Below are 27,969 nucleotides of genomic sequence, written 5' to 3'. Positions count from 1 at the left end.
CTTTCACTGTAATTGTCATCAGTGACCTGTGTGCTGAACATCAGCCATTGAGATGGTATGGTATATGTGTGCTGATTCATGCCCAGACGGTACTGGATTCTATCTTTTCCACCTAGGAGAACATAATCAGTCCTTTCTAGTTTGTTTCTATGTTTATCCAAGCTGACATTCAACCAGAATTAAGTGTTCTCTCCTCCTATAACGCTACCAAGAAAGAAGAGGGGGAGAGAGTTAGAGACGATCCACTGGTCAATCTGGGATCTCAGTGAGGAACCCAGCTAATGAGGATATTTTCCTAGAGACAGAAATGAGAACAAGAATGCAGAGATGACCATTTACCAAATGCCAATTTGTCACATGCTGAGCTGAGCAAAGTTTCTCAGTCAACCCATGAACTGCACACGTGAAGACATTAAAATCGTGGAATGCAACCCAAACTTAGGAGCCTATGTAAGTATCATGAAGGAGCTTAAGTTTTAATTAGAGATTGTCAGAGGCTGAAATTGTGTTTAGAATGATCTAAATTTATCAGAAACAGCAGTTGTGGAGGCCCACGATAAAAAGGACATTTACTTAACAATTAGAATACAGGGAAATTATTTGCAAGAGAAGCTTGTTGTGTGTAACTTCAGAAATGTAATGACTTGCTCTCAAGAGTGTACTCCATCCAGAATTTCAACTTTAGAAAAAAGCAATAAAGCTCTCCCTGTTTAGATACTTCAAAGAAACAAAACCAACAAATACTACCTCTGTATTAGTCCTCCTTTGACTTTTGGGAGCCAAATTTCCTTAAAAGAGATCACTTCTGGACAGGCTACAAAGTCAGAGGCTACTATGCCAGGATGAAGGTAAAAACCCTTCATATTAAGTTTTTTTTTTAAATGTGAATTAATGGTAGAATCTTGGTCCAGCATGGAGGAAGATCTGGTTAGTTCTGACTGCCCCCCAGCTCTACAGGAACCAGATGCCGTGGCTCCTGCTGCAGGGAAAGACGTCTGGTGCCCGTATCCCAGGGGGCAAGAGCCACGTTCTGCTGGATCTTAAGAAGGAAGGTGAGCAGTGGGAGTGGGGTGAGTGTGGAATCTGAGCTAGTGAATTTAAAGAGAGACACAGGTAAGTCCAACTTGAGCTGGGACTTAGGTAAGAATAATATTAGTCCATTACTTATCCTGAGCCACGATCTGCCTCTCTCTAACTCTACTCACTGACCACAATTCAGTGACCCAGCACATCTAACTCTCCTTTCCCCCACGTCTTTGGAAATCCGAAGGTAGCTTCATTTTTTCCTGAGTCTTCTCCCCACCCTTCATTTCCTCAGATGTCCCTTAGTGACTTGAAAGCCCAGCAGTGAGATTCTGTCAGGCCACAGGGCATGGGCTTTTTTCTCATGACATACAGAAGTGGACAGGGTACCAGAGAGGAACTCCTGGATTGGGCTGGTCCTGGGAACCCCTTCCTCAACTTTTGCCACTGGAGAGCTCTAACATACTAACTGCACACCACCAACCTGGGGTCCAGATCACTGGGAGGACACAAGGTGACAGTGAGTCACCTATTTAGGCAGTGCAGTCCACACATGGGCTGGAAGCTATTAGCTGTAGTTAAATCACAAATGTCACAACTGCCATTTTAAAAAAAAGGAAATAGAACAGAAAATTTCAGTATGCTCTACTTGAAACTTCTGTTTCTGTAATTTATGTGTGCAATGCATCATGAAATAAAACATGAAACGTATATTTGTGAGGATTTAAAAAAAACCCATTAGTTAGAACCCCACACACAGATGTATACATGTATATACATGTGTACATAAACATATATATCACATACATTATAATTCACACAATATAGAATACATATACACACATAATCTTTCATGTCACTTTTTGTTTGTTTAGGATGGGGTGTTGCGACACATTGTCCAAGCTGGTCTTGAACTCCTGGACTCAAATGATTCTCCTACCTCAGTCACCCATGCAGGTGGGACTCAGGCATGTGTCACCATGCTCAGGTCCTCATATTATTGTAAAGCATTCATCAAACACAATTTGTTATTTAGTAATGGCCTCAGGAAATCCTGATAGAGTCATTTAAACACATTCTTACAGATGATGTCACCAACTTTGTGTCCATTAGGTTAAGAAATGACCTCTTGGGTTAAATGTCTCTATACTATCCCCAGTCACCAGGATAAAGAGCTATTCAGGGAAAACCTCAAGCAGTGTACACTTCCTTGTGGTTACCCAATGAGTCATACCAGGCCTCCCTTACAATGGCTTAAAAATTAACATAATGGCAAACTAAGCCAAATCCCCAATGCCTGGTATTGTGGAAGGAAGAGGTAAAACAGAGTAATAGCCTAACATGTGGCTTGTAAACATACTAAAAGTTAAAATGTGATTGTGTGATTACCATTGGGAAAAAAAAAAGAAGAAAAGAAGAATGAGACAGCATTCCATGTCTGAGTTAATGCTGCTTCCTTGGTGATGGTCTAATGGGACAGGATTCAGTAATCCTGAACATCCATTGCTTCTTCCTGGAGAAATAATTTCCCTCCCTAAAAATAATAAATGGACAGATAACAATAGGGCTTGAAGTTGCCATGGGGGAGGGAAAGCTGCTGGCACAGCCTGCATTCCAGCAGCAATAGTTTTCCTGAGCTGAGTCCCCTCCGTTCTAAACACCTTCTTCCCCACCCAAAAAATCTACTTGCCAGAACCACTAGAGCCAGCATAGACTCCAAGGCCTGTAGGGTAAACAGCTCCTACTGCAGCCCTCCCTTTATCTGGTTCACATACTTCCTACACCCGCTGAGTCACCCACAGACAAGCTGGGTCTGGCCTGTTCTCCTTCCTAGCCCTGGCACACAGGGACCTGATCCAAAGTTCTCATTACAGCAATGTCTTGTCATCTTTAAGGGCCTCAATCCCAGCCCTTCCGAGATAGGGTCCTGTGTGATCTGTGGATGACTGTTCTACAAATTTGTCTTCTAAACCCAGCCTGTATTAGTAGATGATGTTTTTCCTTTCTTTTTTTTTAGCAGTTGGGCGGGAGTGGGGTTGAACTCAGGGCTTCACACTTATTAGGCAAGTGCTCTATCACTTGAGCCATGCCTCTAGCCCAACAATGACTTTTTATCCATTGAGCACTATGCTCACCATGCAGGAGAGGCCGAGGAGGTGGAGGAAGATATGAGCTGAAGGAGGAGATGGCCTAAATTAGGATGTTAGAGAAGCAGGCCCAAGACAAAAGCAAATTCACCATTAAAATTTAATATACAGCCCAAATTCTTATTTGGATCATGATTGTTGGTGCAGTTATTCCCAAATCAAATTATTTGGCCATAGTTATAAAATGAAGAGTACATTATTACTGACTACTCATTTTTATATACTAAATAGAAAACTTAAAGAAAACATCATTACCTGGTTTGTTCTTGCTGCAGTGTGTTGGGGTCAGGTATAAAAAATCTTACTCGAAAATGCAGGGTACAGGGAAAACCTCCTACAACATTTTTCAAAAACAAATTAAATTTTCCCTTTAAAAAAGTCAATGTATGCAAGTTGCTAATCTCCCATAAGTGATGTACTTTTCACTTAACCATAACATTTTCCATTATAAAAGGGCTGATTTCAGATAAGGAGTGCATAAGTTAACAGTTTCAGAAATCTCCAAATCTATAAGAAGTATTAAAATGTTTTGAAGCAGCTGATTTAATATGTAGAGAGAATCACAATGAAAATTCATTAATCATTCACTCATCTAATAAATAGTTAACAAGTGTCTAAAAATGAGAAGTTAAAGTATTTACAACAGCATTGGTACAGATGGCTGTATCACCTACATCCTATTAACGTGTTTAATATAGGGCTGTGTTCAAATGATGCACTCCATTATCCATATTAGGCATTTTTGAAATCCTTAAATAAGCATATTATACAAAATTCACAAAGGTAACAGCTTACACATTTACATAATGACTGATATTTCGCAAACATTTTCATTCTAGAATTTAAACACCACCATGACTACCAGTAGGCCAGGTTGCTATCAATAGCTCTGTTTGGCAGATAAGCCAACAGACTTAGAGATGTAAGTGACTTGCCTTAGGCCATGTAGCTAATGACAGAACCGGAATTGTAGCCCTGAGGTTTTTGATTCTGCTATGCCACATTGCAAAATCATTTTTATACTGAAAAACATTTTACACTTTCGATACCGATGACTAATGAACATTACACAATGGACATACTCTACTATGGCTTTATGTATCAACACCCAGTCAATTCACTTGTGTGGATAAAATGAGTCCATTTCTTCTGACACACATCAATGGAAGTCCAGATTGTGTTGACAAGGTTCCAAGACCTTCTTCGTGTCAATTTCATCCCCACAACTAGCAGCAAATATGCACTGGTTCTGTCTGCATGCTTAGCACTTTCTCACTCTTTGAAACTCAATTCCTTCCCCAGATTGCTCCTCATCTCCTCTGCCTTGGTTCATCCCAGGCTCTACCCTCCCATCCCTTTAGTAGTTTACATCTTTATCCCTGGCTGGTGCTCAAAGAATCTTTAATGGAGGGTATGTGCCTGTATACCTCTGTACGTGTGCCTGGGTACCAGTGGGTGGCACTATAACTCCGTGTATGCAGGCTCACCACCTGTGTAGCAGCAACAGTGAAGTCCATAGCCCTGGGATGCTCTTTCCATTCCCATCCCCCTTCTACAACTTGTCACTGTTGTGTTTCAGACATGGGCTGTTTTTTTTTTTCTCACTGTGAATCCAGAGAGAGTCCAATCATGTGCATAGTACTACTATAGAACTCTCTCTTCCTGTGTACTTCCACACTTGGCCATGATCTACTTGAGAGCAGGGTCCAAATCTGACTTGGACTGGATTTCTAGAACTTAGTGCAGTACCTTGCCACCATCTGAATGCTCAGAGTATGTGTGTTCACTGAATAAACTAGTGAGAGAATGAGTGACACACCTATCCACGTCTCATGTGTGCTAATCCCTAAATTCACACAGGGCTGTGTGAATCTGCAAAGGGCTCTGTGGTCTCCCTGGGCACTCTTAAACGCTAAGACCTCAAACTTGTAGGAGGTAAGAACTCTGAGGACCTGGCTTCAGGTAAGGGCAGCTATGGCTACTTGCATCTACTTTTCACTTAGGGGCTGGGACACCACATGTATGCTTACCTATTTGTACAAATCCACCAGCCCATCACCCTTTCTAATTCACTGGCTGCCTCCTATGTGCTGGGCATCAGGAGGGATACAGAAAGGAAAGAAGCAAGGGACCCAACCTCAAGGAACTTGCAGTTCTGACAGGCAGCTAAAGGCACCTCACTATGAGATGGGGTCAAGAGTGTTCAGCCATGAAGCAGATGGTGATAAATGAAAGGGAAGGTAGAGGAAAAATCAAGGTTTCCAATAGAAGAGATGGGGTCTGAGCAGTCTTGAAGGAATGGCAAGAATTTGAGTCAGGGAAGAGACAAAAGCATTCCCAGCAGAGGGAACAGACTGAGGGATGGCACAGAGGAGGCCCTGTAGGCTGGCCAAGTTTGTCTAGGGCATAAGATGCCTAATTTAGGACAGTGAAAGGCACAGTAGAAAACCAGGCTGACAACAGATCAGGCAGGGGTGAGTGAGGTATGGCTTGAATGGCTGCCTATCTGGGAGTTAGCTTTGTGCACTGAGATGCACTGGTGGTGAAGAGGCTGTATTTTTAAAGGATTCATCTATTATGTTTGTGACATCACCTAGCCATGGGTCAGTCTCCAGTGCTTGCAAATGTGCTGGTATAAAGGAGGAGAGCTGTGTCTGTCTCTTTCTCATCTTGACTACCATACTCATCCCCTTCCTTCCTTGTAAAAAAAGTAGGCCCCTTGTTCTGAGCTGCCTACTCTCCCCACCTTCCCTTTCTCACCCATGTCTGGTGAGAACCCTTGAGGGCTGCTCTGGAAACATGCCTGCTAACTCCAAAGTCAGCTCCCCTGTCTCCTGGGCCTCCCAGAATCTAGGCAGCAGATGTCACAGGCACCCTGATGAGGAGAAGAGAAATGCAGGTCACCATGGACCTAATAACCAACTGAAATGAAAAGATCACACCCACCTTTCAACTGCTTCCTGATGGGTTTGCTTGACTCGAGCCATCTCTGTTGGGTAAGAAAAAATAAGCTATGAAACCAGTCCATGCAGGACGTCAGGACATTTTACAGGCTGGCACTTACAGGGGACTCCACTGGGTCATCACCATGCTGCAAACCAAAATACTCCTTTTCTGTCACACCCAGATGGGAATATGCCATATCCAGAAGCGACTGGCCAGTATCTTGTTTCTAGACAAAAAAAAAAAAGAAAGAAAAGAAAAAACTTAAAATGAATCAAGAACTAGAACTAGACATGCTTCCTTGTAGGCAAAAGGGAGTCAAAATCTTCAGAGATTTTATGCATACACATTGCCCATAATAATAAATGGGTTAATAAATGTCAGATTACAAGGCCACAGGATATATATGGGAAGGAGAGCTAAGACAAACTATGTACATGAGTTTAACTTTCTATGATTGCTTCCTTCCCCTTAGTTGAGGTTCTCCAGTACTGTCCAGATCAGAAAACTTGCTCAAGATTGCAGTAAAGGCTCTGTGACCTACCCACGGACTACCCGGAGCAAATGCTAATCCTAGGTCACTTTCGGTTGGCCCCTTCAGAACATGGCTATAGCTCCCACCCCTGGAAGAGCCCAGAGGTATGTGCAGGGGAGGAAAACTCTCAACTTAACAGCTAAAAATACTCAAATGCTATTCAAAATATCCTCAAAGTGATCTGACTTGTGTCACCCTGTGGGATTATCTGCCTCACTGCTTCTCATGATCTGAAGTGAGAAGCCGGTGGGACACTCAGCCACACTTCACTCCAGAGTGGGACTCTGCAGCCTTCAACAGTGTTTATGGGGCAGGCATGGTGTGGCACTAGCACAAAGCCACAATAAGCAGCCCTTTCCTGGTGTGCCTGTGGAAGTAGTGACTAAAACACAGGGTGTCAAATGCTGTCAAGTGCTTCGAAGCGATCGAGGCACAGTGGACACCAAGAGGACAACAGGAATGGTTGCTCTACCTGGGGACAAGTGGAACCCAGGCCTACTCTGGGTTTGGAAGGGTGACAGGGTGAGTGTCACCCCTCCCTCCTGGGTGTGTGGGCATGTGAAGCCGATGGCTTGTCACAAACAGAAGCACAAGGGCAGGGACACAAAAACAGCATGGAATGTCCAGGAAATTGCAAATTCTATTTAAACGGGCAGACTTCTTGGGAACCCTTTGAACCAAACCATTCAACTTAAGGACAATGAGTCAGAAATAGACAGAGTACAGAACAGGCCAAAGGTAGCTCTTTTGGTGAGTTCTCAAGAGCAGGTAACGTACTTGAAAATAGGTCACAGTGACCAGGATGGGGAGAATTAGATTAACTGTCAGTCCCTCCTGCAGCAACTTCTTTGGGCAGCCTCCTGGGGTTTGGGCTGCAGTGTGGGAACATGAGACATACCCATTTATAGAACTCAAGAACCCCTGCACATGCTACTTCCTCTACCTAGGGCAACATGTCACTAGAGAATCTCGAAGGCTGTGGAAAGATAACACAGTCCACACACTCCAAATCATGAGATACTTTCCCCTCAAATTATGACATACCCTCTAATGCATTCCTTTGCTGGACTTCTTACTAATATGGTTTATTCTGCATTAATGATAGATTTAACTATAATTTATTGAACAGCTCCAAGAAGCCAGATCAATACCACATGCACTTTTCACACATGGCCTCCATTTTTTTGTGGTACCTTCCCAAGGAGATATCAGCATCCCTTTTGCCACTGAGCAAACAGGGGCAAAGGGGGGCTCCATGCCTTGCAAACTCACAGCACCAACCAGTCAGAGAAGCTGACTCGGTGCTATGTGATACCAAAGCCCTGTGTTTCTACTGCATTGCATCTCTCACTTCTTCAGTGCCTAACTCAAATATTTGGGTATCAATTCTGCAGAATTCACCCAGCTCTCAAAAGGAATGGAAAGACATGTTTATAATAAGAACAGGCCTGTTCTCACCCCACAAGAGTTCATCTTTGCTACTCTAGTTCATGGCGAGTGACCATCTCACTCCTGTGTTGAGACAGGAATGAATGACGTCCAAATCCACTTCTCTGATGACACCTGCTCCTGTTCACAGAGGGTCTGGGCTAGTCTGAATGAGATGTGTGAACAATCCCCACAGGCAGAACTACAAAGTGAGGGGCGTTTCAAGCTGCAGCCAGGTCCTCTAATTCCTCAGGTGAACCACTGTGGGCCAGGCTGCCACAGGCTTCAGGGGGCAGCAGTGTGGTAAGAACAATCTTGATCCTAACTGAGGATTCTGGTCACTCTCAATGGTCAGGCCTTGTTCTAAGGCTTTTTATGACCCTCACGCCAGGGCCCATCTCACAAGGTCAATGGCTCCTCCTTCCAGCAACATGTTCTCACTGTATTTCTCAGACATTTGTGCTCAGCTTCCCTTAGTGCTTGCCTCTCATCTCATCTGTGCCACCTTCCAACATCAGGCCTTATCCTTCTCTTCTGTCTCCTCACTTCTCATGAGATCTCATCCAGGTCCATGGCTTGAAACACCACCTTCACTCTAGGAACATCCACGCTGTACTCCCAGTCTGGATCCAACTCCCTGAGCTCCTGACTTGTGTATCAACAACAACAATGCAATCAGACCCCACAACAGAACCAGTTATTTCCATCCTCAAGCCTGCCCCTCCCATGACTTCTCATCTCTACAAACTGCAACTCTGTCTTGCCAGGTTGCTTAGGCCATAAAACCTTGGAGTTACCTTGAGGCATCTTATTCTTTTACTTCCCAAATCCTGGCAACAGTAAATCCTATTTGCTCCACCTTCAAATTGCTTCCAGAGCTCAAAAGACCAAAAATCGTATGTTCTCCCTCATATGTGGACATTAGATCAAGGGCAAACACAACAAGGGGATTGGACTATGAGCACATGATAAAAGCGAGAGCACACAAGGGAGGGGTGAGGATAGGTAAGACACCTAAAAAACTAGCTAGCATTTGTTGCCCTTAATGCAGAGAAACTAAAGCAGATACCTTAAAGCAACTGAGGCCAATAGGAAAAGGGGACCAGGAACTAGAGAAAAGGTTAGATTAAAAAGAATTAACCTAGAAGGTAACACCCATGCACAGGAAATCAATGTGAGTCAATGCCCTGTATAGCTATCCTTATCTCAACCAGCAAAACCCCTTGTTCCTTCCTATTATTGCTTATACTCTCTCTACAACAAAATTAGAGATAAGGGCAAAATAGTTTCTGCTGGGTATTGAGGGGGGGAGCGGGAGGGGGTGGAGTGGGTGGTAAGGGAGGGGGTGGGGGCAGGGGGGAGAAATAAACCAAGCCTTGTATGCACATATGAATAATAAAAGAAAAATGAAAAAAAAAAAAAAAAAAAAAACAAATTGCTTCCAGAGTTGATTTTCTGCTAGCCATACCCACATGACCCTCCATCCCCATCATCGGCATCTCTCCCTGGGACTAGCAGAATAGTGTCTCAGCCCTTTCCCTACCTGGTTATTGCAGACAGGGTGCCACGAGTTACATCATATCAAGTCTCTGCCAAACTCACCAGTAGCCTCTTCCTTACATAGTACAAAAGCCAGAGCCCATAGAATGAGCTAGGCGACTCTACCTGATTCTCCACCTCCCACCCTCACCTGTTATCTGACATTACCTCCTGCTAGCTCCCTCTTGCTCATTCCACTGCAGACACACTGGCTTCTTTACTATTCTGTAACCACATTACGAATCCCTGCCTCAGGGCCTTTGCACTGCTGTTTCTTCTCCCTGGAATGTGCTTCCTTCAGATAGCTTTGTGGTCCTTTCATCTTTTCAGTGAGGCCTTCCCTGATCATATCTATAAATGATCCCCAATTCATCTCCACCCACCAGGATGCAATCTTCAAAAGGGCAGTGACGGAGCTGGAGGCATGTCTCAAGTGATAGAGTGATGGCAGGGTAACGCAAGACCCTGAGTTCAAACTCAGTACTAACCAAAGAAAGAAAAAATGGGTGTCGGGGGGCTGTGATTGCTGTTCTGTTCACTATTATATTCTCAGTGCCCAGAGCAAAACCTGGCCCACAGGAAGGGTCAGCAAACATTTGCTTTGCAGAGTGAGTAAGTGAACTATATACTGGCAAATATGCATTTCAGGTATGTTGTTGAGAAAAAGCTCCAACACAAACACCAATTTTAACCAAGTAGCCAGACATGCACTAAGCTGTCAATTTACAGCATCTGGAAGCAACGTTTGTGACTTTCATGGGGTTTGCTGAATGACAAAATTCTACAGAAGACTATGTTAAAAAGGAACCTGGAGATAAGTTCTGTAAAACCCAAGTAGTTGCTTTTACAGGGAACTACAGATGACCTTGCCGACAACACTTGAAACCAGTGGTTCTCCAAACTGCAGCATGCATGGAGACTGTGTGGCGTGCATTTACAACATGGGTGCTCAGGCTTGCCCCATCATGCAGGACAGATTTCTTTCTTAACTCACATCCTAGGATTTCTGATGCACTTTTTGTTTGTGTGGTACTGAGACTTGAACTCAGGGTCTTCACCTTAAGCTACTCCACCAGCCCTATTTTTGTGAAGGGTTTTTTGAGATAGGGTCTCATGAATTATTTGCTCAGGCTGGCTTCAAACTGTGATCCTCCTGATCTCTGCATTCTGAGTAGCTAGGATTACAGGTGTGAGCCACCGGCACCCAATTCTGATGCACTTTAAGATTTGCAAGGGCCGCACCATCCAAAGGGGGACCCATGAGCTACAAAGGCTATTTACATTTTAATTAAGATTCAAAGTTTAATTCTGGAGAGAAGCCAGGTCCTCTATGGGCCCTGCCATCCTTGAGACTGACCGCCTCCTCATATCCTCACACATTTAACAAGTGCCTATTGTGTGCCCAGCCCTGTGCCACGATACCCTTCCTGTCCTCAAAGAGCTCACCATTTAATGGCAACACATAACCTAGTAATTGTAACTATTTTTAAAACACAGCATGCCATGGGCTCTAATGAAGACCATTATCCCCGGATCTGCTCTGCCTCAGGAAGTGGATGGAGAGAGAACCTCCCAGCAGCAAGATATGTGGATCACCCAGGTCACATCACTAAGAAAGGGGACTGGCGAGACTCGGGCAGTTTTTAGGGCTATTTGCCATCCAATTTCAACAATCAAGACTTGAAATCCCAAGTTTTCATTTAAAAATAATCTTTGGCTTCATTTTGCAAGTGAAAACTCACTCTTAGGAACATCAATTAAGAAAAGCACGTGCAGAACTTACATTAACTTTAAAAGTCTGTACCAAGCCATCTAAAAACCGTATGCCGCAGACAACTTCCGATCGAGTTTTCTCTTTGGGTAATTCGGAGGTGCGTATGTTATTAATTCTTCCACCCAACGCACGTAACCGGGAGGTCATAACTATCGCTGAATAACCTGTAACATAAGACACGCCTGTTAGTGCTGTTGTATGCAAACTATTAATTACCTGTGAACGGCCTCATGACCAACCCAGGCACCTCACACTTGTGGGCTTGGATCCTCACAATGTAGTCTTGAAAGTCACAGGTAATGAGAACTGGGTAACAAGCCATGTTTCCAATTCAGTTTTGACTTCTAAGAAGCGCTAAGAAAAATTTATCACTCAGTAATAACATGCTCATAGAATTACTTGGCTTGTCTGTCTTATCATTCCCAAGTCCACATTTTCTACTTCCTAGACTTTAATTTTTTAACTTATGTTTTTACTGTCTTAAGAATCTGCATATTCGACCTCTCAAGTTTTACAAAACTAAGCATGGCATACATATGATACAAAACACAAAAAAGTTTATTGATAAACTGTTTATTAAAAAGACGATTTCTACTTATTAAAAGGCAACATTTAGAAGAGTAAAAAGGGAGCACAGAGTGGGAGAAGGTATTTGTAATATACAGATCTACATTAAATGAAGTGTCCCTACAGTTCAGAGAAAAAAGAACAGTCCAGTAAAGAACTGGAAGAAAATAGGTACTCGACCACATCACTCGTCAATGATGTACAAAGTAAAGCTGTAGAGCAGAGTTCCACATACTGGAAGGGCTACTTAAGATGGACAAACCCATGGAGGGTGTGCAGTGACTGGAACTCTGAGGCACTGCTTCTAAGAACATAAATTAGTGCAACTTCACTGAGAAACTTTTTTTTTTTTTTTTTTGGTGGTACTGGGGTTTGAATTCAGGCCTTTATGCTTCACTGAGAAACTACTGGACAATATCTACCAAGCTGCTGATACAACCCCTAACCATGTTCCCAACAGAAAAATGCACATTTAAAAACAAAAGATATGTTTGTACAAAAGATATGTACAAGAATCTTCATAATACACCCAAACTGGAAAAGACCTAAACGGTCATCAACCACAGACTAGATAAAGTGTGCCATAATCATACCAGGCACTCACACAGCAAAGGGAAGAAATGAACAATGCTACATGAAATTACACGAAAGAATTGCTTTAATGTTACCCTGAGCAAAAGAAGCCAGGAACAATGGATTGCCTATAGCACGATTCCACTAATCAAAGCTGATAGCAGACAAGCTAGAGGTTGCTTTTGGGTGTAGTATCAAGGAAAAAGAGGCAGAGTCTTCCAGGAAGCTATTAATCCTCTGTCTTGTGTGGGTGCTAGTGACATTTTTGGACTCACTTTATGAAAAGTCATTAAGCACTACACCCATGATTTGTACATTTCTCTGCAAGTTTGCTCTGCTTTTAATGTGGTTTGTGTCCCCCACTGTGGTTGAGGGTTTGGTTTCCCAGGTGGCACTGCTGGAGGTGGTGGAACCTTTGAGAGGTGAGGCCTGGTGGAAGACGCTTGGGTCACCACAGGTGTGAGGTATTTTTCTTCTGACTCCTTTGGCAGGTCTTACTAGGGGTTGTTATAAAAGGAACAAGCGTGCCCCTGCCTGAGCTGCCTCTCTGCTCCTAGTTGGAGGTGTCGTCACTTGCTTGCTTCCAGGTGTGTGACTGCCATTGCCGCCAGCCATGCTGTGATGAAGCCAAGCGCTAAGCCAATGTGTGAACTTCCCAAACTGAGGTCAATAACCTGGTTCTTCAAGTAGTCTGTGCCAAGCAGTTCATTATAGTGATGAAAAACTGATTAAGAAATGTATTTTAGGGCTGGCGGAGGGGCTCAAGCAGTAAAAGCACTGGCCTAGTAAGTGTGAGGCCCTAAGTTCAAATACAAGTCCCACCAAAAAAAAAAAAAAAGAAAGAAACATTTTAGTATCAAGTTTACGTTTTTAAAAAAGAACATGCTTATGAAGAGGGCGTCAGAGGGCAGTATGAAATCTGACCATGGTAACTGGAACAGTAAGGCAACTGGCTTTACTAGTAAAGTCAATAGGGGAATGGTAAACTGAAGAACCAACAAGATACACATTGGCCGTACCATGGGGGCGGGGAGGGGGCAGTCAAAGGTCTAGGCCTCTATGGGATTATAGGGAACACTTCTACAAGGGAATGATTAGGGAATGCAGAAGATGTAAACCTGACAGGGCTGGGTGTAAGAGCAGATATAGAAGAAGGTCTGAAGAGCATATAAATGCTCTCTATTAATTCTGTACAAATCCTGTCTGGTGAGCGGGACTTTGCACATGCTGTGCCTTCTGCTTGCAATGCTCTTTCTGCTTCTCTTCCTCTGATTAACTCCTACTCACCCTCAGCGTGCTGCACAAGCTTCACTTCTCCCATGAAGCCTTCCTGGGTTTCCCGAGTAAGTCACATACTTGTATTACAGACCCTCTCTATTGTACTCGTCATAATTTTGCACTTATAACTCTGGTGTGTGTTTAATAGCTGCTTTTCAACTAGATACCAAGCTCCATGAGGGTAGGAATTAAGACGTATTTTTGCTCACTGTATCTCCAACACCTACCTCTGGTAGGCAGTGTCTGAGTGAATCAATGAATGAGAAAACAAAGTCACAATTTACAGTCTGAAGCAACAGCAGTTCAATCAGATTGCAAACTCGGCTGATGGGATAACAGTGGGGGCAGGGTAGACATCTCATACTGCCATGCACACACAAAGCACTTGGGGATCTGATTAACATACAGGCTCTGGTTCCAGGAGGCCTGGGAGGGGCCAGAGCCCAAGGTCTGCATCTCTGTCTCCCAGGTGATGATCCAGAGTCTACCCTGTAAGAAGCGAGGCACAGATAACTGGAAATGCAGGGACAAATGTCAGGGCAGGGAATCAGCAGCAAGAGCGAGAGGTGACTCAGCTGGGGAAGGGATGAGGCAAAAGAATGGAGGCCTGAGAACCAGGCCTTGGGGACCTCAGACACAGACTGTAGGAGGAGGATGAAAGCTGTGAAGGAGGCAGAGCCAGGAAGACCATAGTGTACTGGGTACCTTAATATTTTTAGGGAGCTCTAGAGAAATCTCCATTCTTTGTGCATAGGTACAGGAAATCTCAAATATTAATTAAAAAAAAAATCCTGCAAAATAACATACTCAATCATTTACAAAATTCCACCCACCCCACCACCTCCACCTTGCCCTTTTCAATGAAAACGTCATCAGAACCAGGGAAGCATTTTCTGAGTAATACAATAAGTTATCAAGACAACAAATGTGTTCTAGAATGTGTTTTAAGTCACACTGAATTGAAAATGTCAATTTTGTTGCTTGGTTCTTGTGTCAGAATCTCAGGGGGATTACAGTTTTTAGAAAGACACAATGGAATCATTACAAGTGTGGTGTTAGTGGGAGGTGCACTCAGAGTCACCTGGGGAACTTTTAAAATGATGCCTGTGCTGGCCCCACCTTACATGGTGACTCAGCACCCTGGGCTGCAGCTCAGGGTGACATTCCCTTTGAGGCGGTCCTTAAAGAAAGGACCGGCAGTCAAAGGCTAGAGGAGTGGGTTTTTGAGGAACCTCAGACTATATTCTGAATGGTCCAACGGAGCCTTGGTGGAATCTAAGCCACTGACTTGGAGCACGTGTGAAAGTGTCAGGCCATCACCACAGAGCAGCAGACGAAGAGATAATCACACAGTGGCCCTGGACAGAAAACCATGACGATTGCAAACAGAGGTCTGCAAATGAAAGCCAAGTGGGCTACATGCCAGCTGCAGGCACAGACCTGTGCACTGCTCCTTGACTAAGCATCCCCTCATTGCTATGCCAGCGTGGGGACCACAGAACCGATGAACGTGACCATAGTTAATGATTCTTCCCAGCATGGTCACACAGCCAGCTGACCAGATAAAGTAGGCCAGAAACCAGAAGAGATAGGATCCCCTGCCCCCCCACCCTTCACATGCATTTCCATCACACAAAAGGCTTGGAACCTAAGGACAATGTCATAGAACGGTATTTCATGAAAGCTTCAGAAGTGTTCTTCCTACAATTATTCCTAAGCAAACCTTGATAAAAGCGTGCCTGACGTTGAAACACCACACAATTGGAGCATGTAGTGCTTTCTGATTGTCTTGAAACTGTATCTTAAACAATCTGGCTGGGACAATGACTCTTGACTAGTTGCCCCGTTTCCTGGACCACGGCAATCGGGGAGCTCAGGGTTTCTATGGCTTCCTTTATAAGCCTCTTAATTATAAACAAAGCCACAACCCAAACAGGAACACACTGGCCTCTGTGACCACAAGTGATCACAGCTGCAGCTGACGCACTTACAGCATGGAAGTCAAGCCTATTCTCTGTACAACGTTTAAAATCAAACAGCGATAGCATTAGAATGGTATGCACACTAGCAGCAGAGGTTCTACTGTGAACAGTTTTCAATCAAAGATCAGACCTGGAAAACATCTCACTCTGCACACAACAGGAGTTCAATGAAGACAGCTAGAGGCAGCACACACAATATGAGACACATTTAGGTACTCAATAAAAGACATTCTAGTAAGTTACACATGATGCTGTTAGATGTGACTAGATTCTAGATTTTGATGGCTATTCTGGTGTCAAATACTTTACAGCTATATAAATGTTTCATTTCTTAAGAGCTTACTCACTTAAATATAGCCAGCTTGGTAGAGTTAAAAGGCAGTCTTGATTATAGACATATGATATACCCGAGTTGCTCCAAACTCAATGGAACCAGAAGCAGGAGTGTGATGGCAAAAATTGCCACACCCCGGGTATGTGGTACCGGCACCTTTGTGCCAGGGTTGGTAACAAGGCTTCCACTGTGGCCGCTTGGTGGCTGCCCCAGTGCCTGACATGGGAAAGAGGTAATGCCAGTGCTTAATTTCCTAAGGGTCTTCCCAAAGTTATTGTGGATCTTTGTTCTTTCACAAGCCAATGAACCACAGGTGGAAGAAGGGAGAATGTAGCACAGCAGTGGGAAACCCAACCCAGCTCCACTTGGATCATTTTCAAAGGAAATACCAATTATTCTGCTCTTTGAAAAATAAGGAACTTAGGTCTCTAATTTCAGAATGCAAGTTTCAATTTTATTTTATAAAAAAGGAGAGTAAGAAAGCAGTCTCAGTGTGTAAACACCTAATTTGTGAGCACTACAGGAACCGACCTGAAGAAACACAGCATTCAAGTTGACCCTGGCCAATGCTACCACCTAGTGGCGGCCAGAGGAAGCCACCTCGTCTCCAACCCTCTGACTTCAAGGGAAACTGCTCCTCTGTTCTTTTCTGGTTTATCACTTACGGTTCAGTTCATCTCAGAAATCCCTTTCCCAGTTTCATTGCCCTAACACTTTTCTAGTGAACTCAGGAAAGCTCTTCCTCCTTCTCTCTCTCTCATTCTCTCTCTCTCTCTCTTTAATCTGCTATTTATGATCCCCAACAGATGACTGTTCTGCTGGAGAGACATTTCTAGCACAGAAAGAACATGTGCTATTAGCCATGTGAGACAATGACTCATCAGATCAATTGCAATTCTCTTCAAATATCAATATTTAATGCAGAAGACAAATGCTTTATTTATGTGGCTGCTAAGGTATTGTTTTCTCGTCCTATTCACTGTAAATACACAGAAACTGGGCTGCATTCTGAATTAGCCAAGTCTTTGGGGGAGAAGGGAAAAGTCACTTAGGTCCCTCATTCACTACTTTATAGGACACTAAGAGGAAAACATAAACCACAGGTCTCCAACCACCGTCGGCACCTGATCCAGGATGGCTTCTAGATCCACTCTTTTAAGGCCAGGCCTAGGTGTGCCTTAACCTCCTCTGAAGGAAGTAGGTATTCCTTTCTGAAGATAAACTTACAAAGATTTGGGCAGGGATTTATTTATCATTTACCGAGCAGTAAGAGAGACAAAAATCAACCTGTGCCTGATGATTAAGTTATTTTTAAAAAGCCATCGAAGTGAGACTTTCAATCCAGCCACTTCAACAAAAGTAACATGCACAGAACTCATTTGGGGAGTTTGTTAAAAACAAAGATTCTTGGGCACCACCCACAGGGTTTGGTTCAGTAAGGGCCCAGGAAATTACAACTTTAAAAAAAAATTTTTTTTTAAACTTACAGGAAGGTTGGAAGAAAAGTAAAACTTTTTAAAAATTAGCATGCATTTAATAATCCAAGTGGGTTTCACTGTGATAATTCCCTAGAGGCCTACAGTGTGAATAAATTTACCCCTCCATTATATTTCCTTATCTCCCCACCCTCTCTTCCCTTTTTCAAACAGTGTTTGGCAGGTTTAATTTTGCTGTCCTCACATGTGTATTATTTTCACACCTGTGATACATGTGAAAATATGAGATATTTGGCTTTTTGCGATTGATTTGTCTCAACATGATCTCCGGCCATATATTTTCCTACAGATAACATAATTTCATTTTCTTAATGGATGAGTTGTATGTTTGTGTGTTTTCTTTATCCATTAATTGGATGTTGGGATATCTCTGCTGATTCTAGTTTTGCTATTGTGAACACAGCTACAATAAACATAAGCATGCAAGTGTCTCTCTTATACATTGATTTACATTTCTTTGGATATATGCCCAAGAGTGGTACAGTGGGGTCCTAAGCTAGGTCTATTTTTAATGAAAAACGGATCTCTTGTATGCTTCCCTTGGCCTGGACTCAACTGTTAACACTTTGCCAGGCACACTGTCTCTCCCTCTGCCTATCACCTGTACACAACACATACAGATGCACACAGAGACACAAGGAGCCCAGGTTTTTCTCTGAACCACTTGCTATAGATCTTATATACCTCTATGTCCCAGCATGTATCTCCCAGGAACAAAGACACATCATACCCACACTACAACTATCGCACTGAGGAAATTAAACACTGACGAAACACTTATCTAATGTACGGTCCACATTAAAATTTTGCAAATTGTTCTGATGGTCTTCTATTCCTTTCTTCCTGATCCAGGATGCAAACCAGCATCATGCCTCATCTTACGATCATACAGAAGATGAACTTTTAACAAGCACCCTACACACACAGGGATACAGGCAGTCTGAGCGCCGAAGGCGGGATCACCCTCCAGCAGACAATCTCCAGGGTTCTGGCTGTGACCACCTGTGCCTGTTGCCTAGGTCTTGGGTGGGTCAGTGCCCTTACATCAATTTCCAGCCTATATTATTCAGTCATGCCCAGAGCTCTACAGGGTTTCCGGAGCTTAGCAGCTGCCCCATCACTCAGTATAGGAGAAATGCTTCCTGGAACCATTGTTGAAGAATTAACAGATTTTCCCCTCTATGTGTCAGTGCTGGGATTGGCACTGATGCCAAAATAGAGGAGGAGAAGGAAGCTAGTTCAAAAAGGATTCTATCACTTGCTATTATGTAACCAGATGTCTTGACCTGTTAAAAGTAGTTGGCACCATTCACAGACACCAATTAATTCTTAAAGATCTATAATACCCAAGTTATAAAAATAAGACCACAGTTCACGCACAAAGCACATTCTTTCTCAGAAATACATGGCAGAGTCAACTATCATTTACAAAAAAAAAAGTAGCAAAGAAACAGAAATGCATGCATTTTGTGTGATATATTAGTTTTGGCAAATGTTCTTGGTGAAATTCAGCCCAACTAATTATAAAAAAAGTGCTTTTACTTTTCACTTGTGAAATGTCCATACATCTAGGAAAACACTTCCAATTACAGGATTTTGCTTTATAAATTTTAAATTATATGCAACTGCTAACAAAATTACTGAACAAACATGGAACTTCATCTTTATCCTCACAAGTGTAATTTTCCTAAATCGATCAACAATATCTTTCTGCCATTCCTTCCCTCCCCGCATTTGTTTTGGTTTTCTTAATTTCCTAAGTACAACACTGAATAACAATATCAAAATAAATACCCACTATGAATAATAATAATAAAAAAGATAAATATACCTATTGTTAAAATTAGCTTTTAATATAAGTAATCACTACTGAATACTAAATTAGAAAAAACCTATTCATTAAGCCAAACATTTTCATATTGTTAATTTAAGGTTAAAGACTAATAAAACTAATTTATCCTCAGCCTAGACAACAAAAAATTAATTTTTAATTAAAAATTTTAACACTGACTTTAGTAAATGTTTTTAGTGCTCACTTAGACATTTTAGAAATTTCCCATTTTCTGGTTAAATTTCTTTTTATTTCTTGGTGGTGGTCCTGGGATTTGTGCCTACCACTTGGACCCCCATCCCAATCATCTTTGATTTGGTTATTTTTCAGGTAGGGTCTTGCATTTTTGTCTGGGGCTGGCCTCAGACCCTAACTATGCCTCCTGCATAGCTGAGATTAAGCTGGGATTACAGATGTAAGACAAACATACCCAGCTTTTTTTTGTTAGATGGGATCTTTCGAACTTTTTGCCAGGGCTAGCTTCCAACCATGATTCTCCTGTAGCTGAAGAGTAGTTGGGAGTACAGATGTAAACCACTGTGCCTAGCTCAGTTTCTTTAAAAGCAGAATTTTCTTACTTAGTCTACTTGAAGTAGATATTTCCTTAATTGCTTACATATTCTAAAAATTACATTTTTCATACACTATATAGTATTTAACTTTTGGTAGTAAACATTTGTCTTTTTACAATTACATGGCTTATTAGAAACTTCATTAAAGTAAAATAAATAACACTTTTAAACTTAAAAGTCTAGGGCTGGGGGTATGGCTCAAGTGGTAGAGCACCTGCCTAGCAAGCCTGAGACCCTGAGTTCAAACCCCAGTATCGCCAAAAAAAAAAAAAAAAAAAAAAAAAAAAGCTTAAAGTCTGCTAATGAGTATGACAATCACAGTCAACAATTCAAGTACTGATGCACAAAACTTTTTAAAAATATTGGGTATGTCTTTATAAAAGCATTTAATACTTTTTATTTATTAAGGTGTTTGACAGATTTAACCCTCAGACGTCACATGATTCCCTGCCATGTGGGATAAGACACACACACAAGCTGCTTTAACCACACAGCTCAAGTATCCTAAATTGTCAACGGTAATACTGCAGAAGCAGGATCCTGTAGTGAAATCACTTGTCTCATAGGACTCTTAATCTATCCAGGTTGTGGATCAAGCAGGAAGCCTCTGGAAGCAGAGGTGGGGTACTGTATAGGATCAGTTGTATTCAAAGGGAGAGCTGTAACGAGAAGTGCCCTTCTTCTCATACGACTTCAAAATGTCAAATAGTTTTCTTATTATGGAGTCTGGGTTTATTTATAGGTTTTATTTATAGGTTGGACACCATGGCACTTGCAAAACTAACAAAATAAAAAGTTCTACTTGATACGGAAGGATAGTAAGTGGGTCGAAGCTCCCTGAAGGGTAGGCTGAAGAACACAGTGAGCCACAGGGTTGGGAAGAGGTAATGCTGCTGTAAAGAGAATGGGACCATGGCCGGGTCAGACAGGACAACTCACTCCTGCCTCTACCTCTAGCCCAGACACCCTGCTGAGCTGAGCTGAGCCCGTGAAATGTAGGCCCTTGGCTCTTGCTTTAAATGATACGTTCTTGAGCTCTCACACAGAGAAGTTAGAGCAAATCCTAAGCACCTGGCTCAGGTGTCCCCTTACCGGTGTTCCCTCTGGAGGTGACCCTCTCCTGACTCCTGACACTTCTCATGAGACTGTTTTAAGTGGGAACGTTAGAAGTTACTTTAATATTTATGAAAATATTATTGTGGTGTGGTGCTACGCTGCACACCCTCAAATGTCACAAGCCTCCACCCTGCCAGAGCATTTCTCAAAAGACACATGGATGCCTTTGGTGGTCTGTATACTGTGGGTTGTGATTTGTCTCACCCATATATTCACTGATTGGTGACTGGTGAACTTTCTCTGGTACATGCCACCTGGGAGAACACAAAAACCTAAGAGCCAGCAAACCTGCTATCTCCTGGGAGGAACAGGGAACAAACACCGGCTCACTGATGGAGGGTTTCAACCATGCCATGCTGCAGGACTTACCATCAGCTAGCATGCCCCACAGCCAGCTCCCAGCGACAGGACTGCCACAACCTTGCAAGCCATCTCAGGGACCTCACATCTTGTTTATCTTCACTTTTTGCTTCCTTTGTTACTACTTTGCCAAAGAGTTCCGGGCCATTTACTCACTCAATATTCATTCTCTGGGAACCAGGCCAGGCCAGGAAGTGGTGTGGGGGAAGGCAGAGGTGCTTGTAGCATCCAGGCCAGTTCTAGAGGTAATGAAGGCCCAGGGGACAGGAGGACACAACACCATGGGGCTGGGACCTTCCCAGTTGGGGTGGGGTAGGACCAGGTGGCTAAGGCTTCTAGGGAATCTTGCCACATGAACAGAGGCTGGCCAGGGGGAAGACTCACATGCAAACTTCATGTGCAGAGGTCAGGAGGGGAAGTGTATGGGACACTGGAACTCCATGAGATGAGGCGGTGCAGCACAACCTGAGGAATAATTGAAATCCTGGCAAGGTCTCAGGGAGACCACTAGGCTCTCTGGAAAATCCAGGGGCTAGTGCACGCGCAAGGAGTTGGGGCATGGTGTGAGGCTCTGGTGAAACTATCAGCTTCAGAACTGGGTGGTGGTAGGTTGGAACCCAGCTTAACCACTTCCTAGTGGACAGATGAACCTCAGAGAGATTGTTTCCCCTCTCTGCAGCTCAGTGTCCTTATCTATGAAAGGGAGATTTCCCTGCTTTCTAAGGTTGTTCTAAGCACTGGAGAGAAACACATGTAAACTACCTACTGTCTTACACTGATTTTTTTCTGGCCCCAAGGGTTCAATGGGTAGAAGATGAAACAGCTTCTCCTCCACACTAGAAAGAGCTTTTGAACAATGGTCCACAAACATGGCAGGCCAGGAGCTCCCAGTCACTACAGGTAATCAAACAGAAGTGCAGGAGACCCATGCCGAGAATTATAGCCAGGCTAACACCAGAGAGGGTGGGATGAGGGAACTTTAGGGGTCCAGGACCAAGATTCTATTCACAATTTCTGTTTCCAAAGTGTCAAGGTGTATTCCTGTGCACATAAGGCACACTCAACTATATCACTGTTTGAAATTGGATTCCTCATGGAAAATAATTCTAAATGGATACCTCATTCTTGGAAAAAACTAAAATGGCCCCATGAACTAGAAGATAAAAAAAAAACATGAGCAAAACAGCATTACATAAAGCTCAAACCTTGACAATGGAGGATGTTCAATATTTAGCACTTTCTACCTAAAATTAAGCCACCAACCGCTCTTCATTTTCCATCTGAATATTTCCACCAGGCTCCAAACAGACTGGAAAACAGGATGGAATAAATTTACTCCCCAGGGACATGAATCAAGTTGCATAAACTTTATAAAAATACTGTGCTAATATTTGCCCTCAGACACAGACACACCCATTTGGGTGTCAGTCTCTGATATTTCTGTCTTAGGCTCCGGTCCCCACCCCTTTACAGCCAAAAGCAGCAGAAGCCTGCAGAAAAGAAAACAGCAAAAGTCACTTTGAAAGGTTTGAGATGTGCTAATCACAGAGCATCCCGGCCAAGAGGCTGGAATCTCACAACCGGACCAGCCCGCCAGCCCTACCAAGGCTGAGGAATCTGAAGCCAGCAGCAGCTGGGCCAGAGAAACCCAATCCTCACTACCAGGAGCCCTTAGCACAATTTTATCTCAAGGAAACACAGAAAAATACTTCCACCTTAACCCCTGCCCCACCCCACCCCTAGCACCCCTCTATTTGTCACTAATCAACCTGAGAAGTCAGGAATCAGCTTTTCTTCAGCTGGGTTTCCCAGTGAGCCCTCTTGAGGCTCTTCCAGTTTTAAAGCCCTCTGCCTGGAAGGCTTCAATCTGAGGGCCATCTCGGGTTATATTGGGTACAGTGACTACACTGGCTGCCAGAGCTTCTAGAAACCAAGATGAAATGTATTTTTATGCAGTCTATTCAGATTTCCAGGGCTTTGTGTCTTGATGAAATGAGGCCAGAAAATTAATGGGAGGACACTTTTTTAAAAGACCTATCAAAAGTATGCCACCATACAGAATAATGGTATTTCAGAGTAAGTGAATGAAAAGCGAATGTATTATCAAAATATCATGTTCTAGAGGCCGGGGGCGACTGGCCTTGAGTTCAAACTCCAGCACTCCCCAAAAATAAACACAGAAATAAAAAGCTTAAGCTCTTAGAAAAGAGAGGACATATTCTGTTGCTGCTGCTGTGGCATCTACTGGTAGTGAGGCCTTCCACGTACGTGTTGGGAGCTGGGACTACGGAGAGACACAGCCATCCTTTGATTTCAAGGATGGCTTGGCGACCTATCAGGAACATCTTTGCCAGGATCTCTGTGCTCCAGTCTCTACTCTGCCACTCGCAGGCTAACATGAGTCTGGACAAATGACTTTCTAAGTCTCAGTCCCTCATGTGAACGTGTCTGAGGGCCTGGTCTACTAGACACATCTACAACACTTCCGCCCATCTTGCTCCTCAGTCCCTGCACCTTCTCCTTCTGGAGTTTCTGTCCAGGAACCACAGGGTCCTGCTGGGGACTGCAGTCTTCCAAATGCATCCATGCCCATCACTCCTGACACCACTGCTTTTGACTAGGCCTGGCAGGCATCACTGCTGCTCCATCGTACAGTCTGGCGGGCTGGGCTCAGAGAACCATGCCCAAGTCACAGTCAGGCTGCAAATGCGATGACAATCTCAGCTTGGGTCCAGGCATGGCACACTTCGGGCTGAGTCCACTGACCCACACAACTGGAGGAAGGTGAATTACAGGTGATTCACGGTGGGTAGAAAGGGACCATGCTTAATCACTACTGTCTCTGTAACTGACTGACTACAGGTATAGTCTTACCCTTTGAGATAATCTTTATAAACATTCCTTAGGCTCATATGTCAGTAAATTTCCTCTCAGGAAGGAAATGGTCCAGAAAACCTTCTTTCCCCCTAATTAATTCTGTGACATTAGAAACCTGAGTAATGATATGGATATTTATTACCATATCCCCTCTACTGTAAGGTGACATAATTAATAGGTATTGGAAAAAATATTTTTATTTTTTATTTTTTGGTGGGAGTGGCGTTTGAACTCAGGGCTTTATGCTCACAAAGCAAGTGCTCTTCTACTTGAGCCACACCTCCAGTTCATTTTGCTCTGGTTGTTTTGGAGATGTGGAGTCTCACAAACCATTTGCCTGGGCTGGCCTCGAACAGAAACCTCTTGATCTCAGCCTCCCAAGTAGCTAGGATTACAGATGTGATCACCTGCGCCTACCTAGAAAAATTATGTTAAAGAAACAGGACATCCAAACTATCCTTTGCTTGTGAAGGGCAAGGTGATTTTTGGAACTGAGAAAATGTAACAAATGACTTTCTCTCACTTTTGCAAAAGGTGTGGGCTGGAGTGCATCAGGTGATGTCTAAAGCCCTTCCAGCCAGGCAGGCAGCCATTTCTGGGTTAATGATTTGCAGACTGAGGAGGAGTGAGCTACCCCTCCCCTCTTTCCTGAGACCAGGCCCTGCATTTGATCTTGGGCCCCTCTTATTCTGTGACCAGTGACTCTTTTCAGGGAGGTCCTGAGTGCATGGTCTCCTCTGTATCTGCACCTGTCTCCAGGGATCTCAGGACTGCCAGGATTCCTTACACCCCCTAGAAAGCTGGCTTTTCAATCAGCTTGCACTCAATCAGACCCTCACTGGCTTGCTCACTCTGGGGACACACCTGAAGGCTCTAAGCCAAGAATTTGATAAAGACAGTTATACAGTGGGGATAACCCCGAGATAAACCTGGGGAGGACACCCTGGGTGAAACAGGGGCCTGGGTCTTCAGAAGGATCCAACCCAGTCTCACAACATCTAAGCCAGACATGGAGATGTTCGGGCAGTGCAGAATCTCCCTGGGTGGCTGTGCAAAAGCAAGGCCACACGCTCTAAGCACACGGAGGTAGCTGACCCTGGGGGGCAAGCAGAAAGCAGCTCAGCAGATCTGCGGCTAGGAAAGGAAGGGCGTGCTCTGAGGTATGTGCCTGGAGTAAAACAACAAGCCAACCACGCTCCTGTCTTGTTTGTCTGGGGTGTATATTTTAGAATGTTGTAATGTCTGTATCATCATACAATTCTACTCTTTTGCATAATCATGATCCAGCATTTGTCCAGGTATTTCAAACACTTCACTGACCTTTTCTTGTTATGGTTTTACAATGTTCCACCGAGTGAGTGGGTGTACATAGCCATGGCTGGGCGTTTGAATAGCTCTTAATTCATAGAGCTCAGATTTCAAAAGAACCCACAATAAACCCAGAGATGGAAGAAGAAGCATTATGACCAAGGACAGGCACAAACATCATTGCTGTGAAGCTCAGAGGCCTTGCTTTAGGGCAAAAAAAAAAAAAAAAAAAAAAAAAAAAAACAAAAAACCACTAAACGTGAGTAGGCGTGAGCTGACAGGAAGGGGCTAGACCATGGCCCAGACAAAAAATGGCAAAACAGATGAGCAGGTAAAAGATGATGATTTGAGCAAAAATCACCAAATTTACTGTCTTCCATCTTTTCTACCAGGCAGAACAATCTTTTGCACTGGGAAGGATGGAATTGAGAGGACAGGAAGGCATCTTCTAAGCACCTCCCATGACCCACTCACCTGTCACAACATGAGGAATGGGGCTTCACACATGAGGTCACCCTGCATGTCTCTGAGGTTCCCCACAGCAGACCAGAACCCAAACAGAGGGGCTCTGGCAAAGCCAAGCTCCTCCCAGACATGCCTACTTTGTACTGGGGCATTTAAAATACAGAGAAGATGCCATCTTAAGTATATAATTCAGTGGCATTAATTATATTCACACACAACGTTGTGTAACCATCACCACTGTCTACTTGCAGAAAAACTTCCATCACCACAAACAGAAACTCTGTACCCATTAAGCAATAACTCCCCAATTACCCCTCCCCCAACTCCAGGCAACCTCGACCTTCTACGGATTTCCCTAGATCTTTCCTAGAAGTGAAATCCTAAAGTATGTGTCCTTTTGCATCTGGCTTGATTTTACTTAGCATAGTATCTCTGAGGTTTTCCCATGTTTTAGCATGTACCTGAACTTTACTCCTTTTTATAACTATATTACATTGTATTTTTTAAACCAATATATTTGTCACTAGACAGTTTTCACCTTTTGGCTATCGTGAAGAGGGCTATAGTGAACACAAGTATACAAGAATCTGTTTGGATCCTCGTATTCAATTCTTTCAGAGAGATGCCTGGGAGTGGAATTGCAGGTCATATGGTAACTCTGGTTACTTTTTTGAGGACCCACCAAACTTCCTGACAGAGGCTGTACCATTTTATATTTCCACAAGCAATGTAAGAGGTTTTCTATTTCCCCACATCCTCACTAACACTGGCTATTTTCCTTTCTTGGGTCATAGCCATTCTAGTAGGCGTGCAGTGATGTCTCCTTACCGCCTGTATTTGCAAGCCCATAACAACTAATAATGTTGAATGTCTGTACATCTGCTTATTGGCTGTCTGCACATCTTTAGAGAAATGGTTCTTCAAGCCCTCTGGCCATTTTTTAGTTGGGTTTCTCTTAATTTGGGTTGTTGAGTTTTGGGAATCCTTTAAACTCTGAACATAAACCCTGTATGAGATTGGACTTTGAAATAGTGTTTCCTATTCTCTAAGTTGTCTTAACTTTCTTGATAATGTCCCATTTATCTACTTTTCTTTGGTGGCTTGTCTTTTTGGGGTCCTATCCAAGAATCCACTGCTCATCCAAGGTTATACAGATTTACCCTTTGATTTCTTCTGAGGCTTATGGCTTGAGTTCTTACACTCAGGTCATTGGTCTGTTTTGAGTTAATTTCTGTATATGGCATAAGCAGACCTCTCGTCAATGCATGAAGGCTGGAGTGGGTCTGTAAAAGATCAGTACCATGGCACACACAGCCAGCCCAGTGCCTAGCTCCCAGAAGGTGAGCAGTGATTCCCTGTGGGGTGAACTACTTCAGGATATCCCCTCTGTGGGCAGAGAAGCCATCAGGACACATTCCTTCCTCCACCTGCTTCTCCTGACTTCTCCAAGACCACCCACAGCTGGCCAAGGGACTATCAAGGGAGCAAATCTGATATATTAGGGTTAAGGATGAAATATGCATTATCAATGGTATTCACACACTCCTATTACTAACCTAAAATGACCCTTGATCAAATGGGCACCCTTAACTAGTGACAGGCTTACAAATCAGCCCTAAAAAGCTCACAATGCCCTCACCAGTCTCCTGCTCAGGTCCCTCATTGTACAGGTGAGGAAACGGAGAGGCAGAGCCAGGTAGGGCTCTTCCCACAGTCTGGGCTTCAAGCTGTACGTCTGATCCCAGCAGACTCTGGTCTCAGTTATCACCCACGTGGATGAGCAATGAAGACACACCAGGTTACTCTGAATTGCTTTAAATA

The 27,969-nt window shown here is 43.5% G+C and overlaps 1 protein-coding gene across 12 annotated transcripts in view; it reads right to left on the bottom strand.

Annotated features, from left to right (window-relative positions):
- Ptpn3 (protein tyrosine phosphatase non-receptor type 3) overlaps positions 1-27,969 on the bottom strand; it is a 140,068-nt gene that overhangs the window by 63,581 nt on the left and 48,518 nt on the right. For 10 of the 12 annotated variants that reach the window (XM_074051295.1, XM_074051296.1, XM_074051301.1 and 7 more), the window contains 4 exons: positions 11,399-11,553; positions 6,235-6,342; positions 6,117-6,159; positions 3,426-3,504 (listed from right to left, as the gene is read on the bottom strand). In XM_074051295.1, coding sequence (XP_073907396.1) covers positions 3,426-3,504; positions 6,117-6,159; positions 6,235-6,342; positions 11,399-11,553 — 385 coding nt within the window. Of the gene's footprint in view, positions 1-3,425; positions 3,505-6,116; positions 6,160-6,234; positions 6,343-8,106; positions 8,944-11,398; positions 11,554-27,969 lie in introns of those variants that run through there. The other 2 variants (XM_074051303.1, XM_074051304.1) reach the window with 2 other exon arrangements.

The sequence above is a fragment of the Castor canadensis genome, chromosome 13 (assembly GCF_047511655.1).
Source record: "Castor canadensis chromosome 13, mCasCan1.hap1v2, whole genome shotgun sequence".
Taxonomy (NCBI): Eukaryota; Metazoa; Chordata; class Mammalia; order Rodentia; family Castoridae; genus Castor; species Castor canadensis.
The sequence above is the reverse complement of the archived record's forward strand: the minus strand, read 5'-3'. Positions and strand labels throughout refer to the sequence as shown.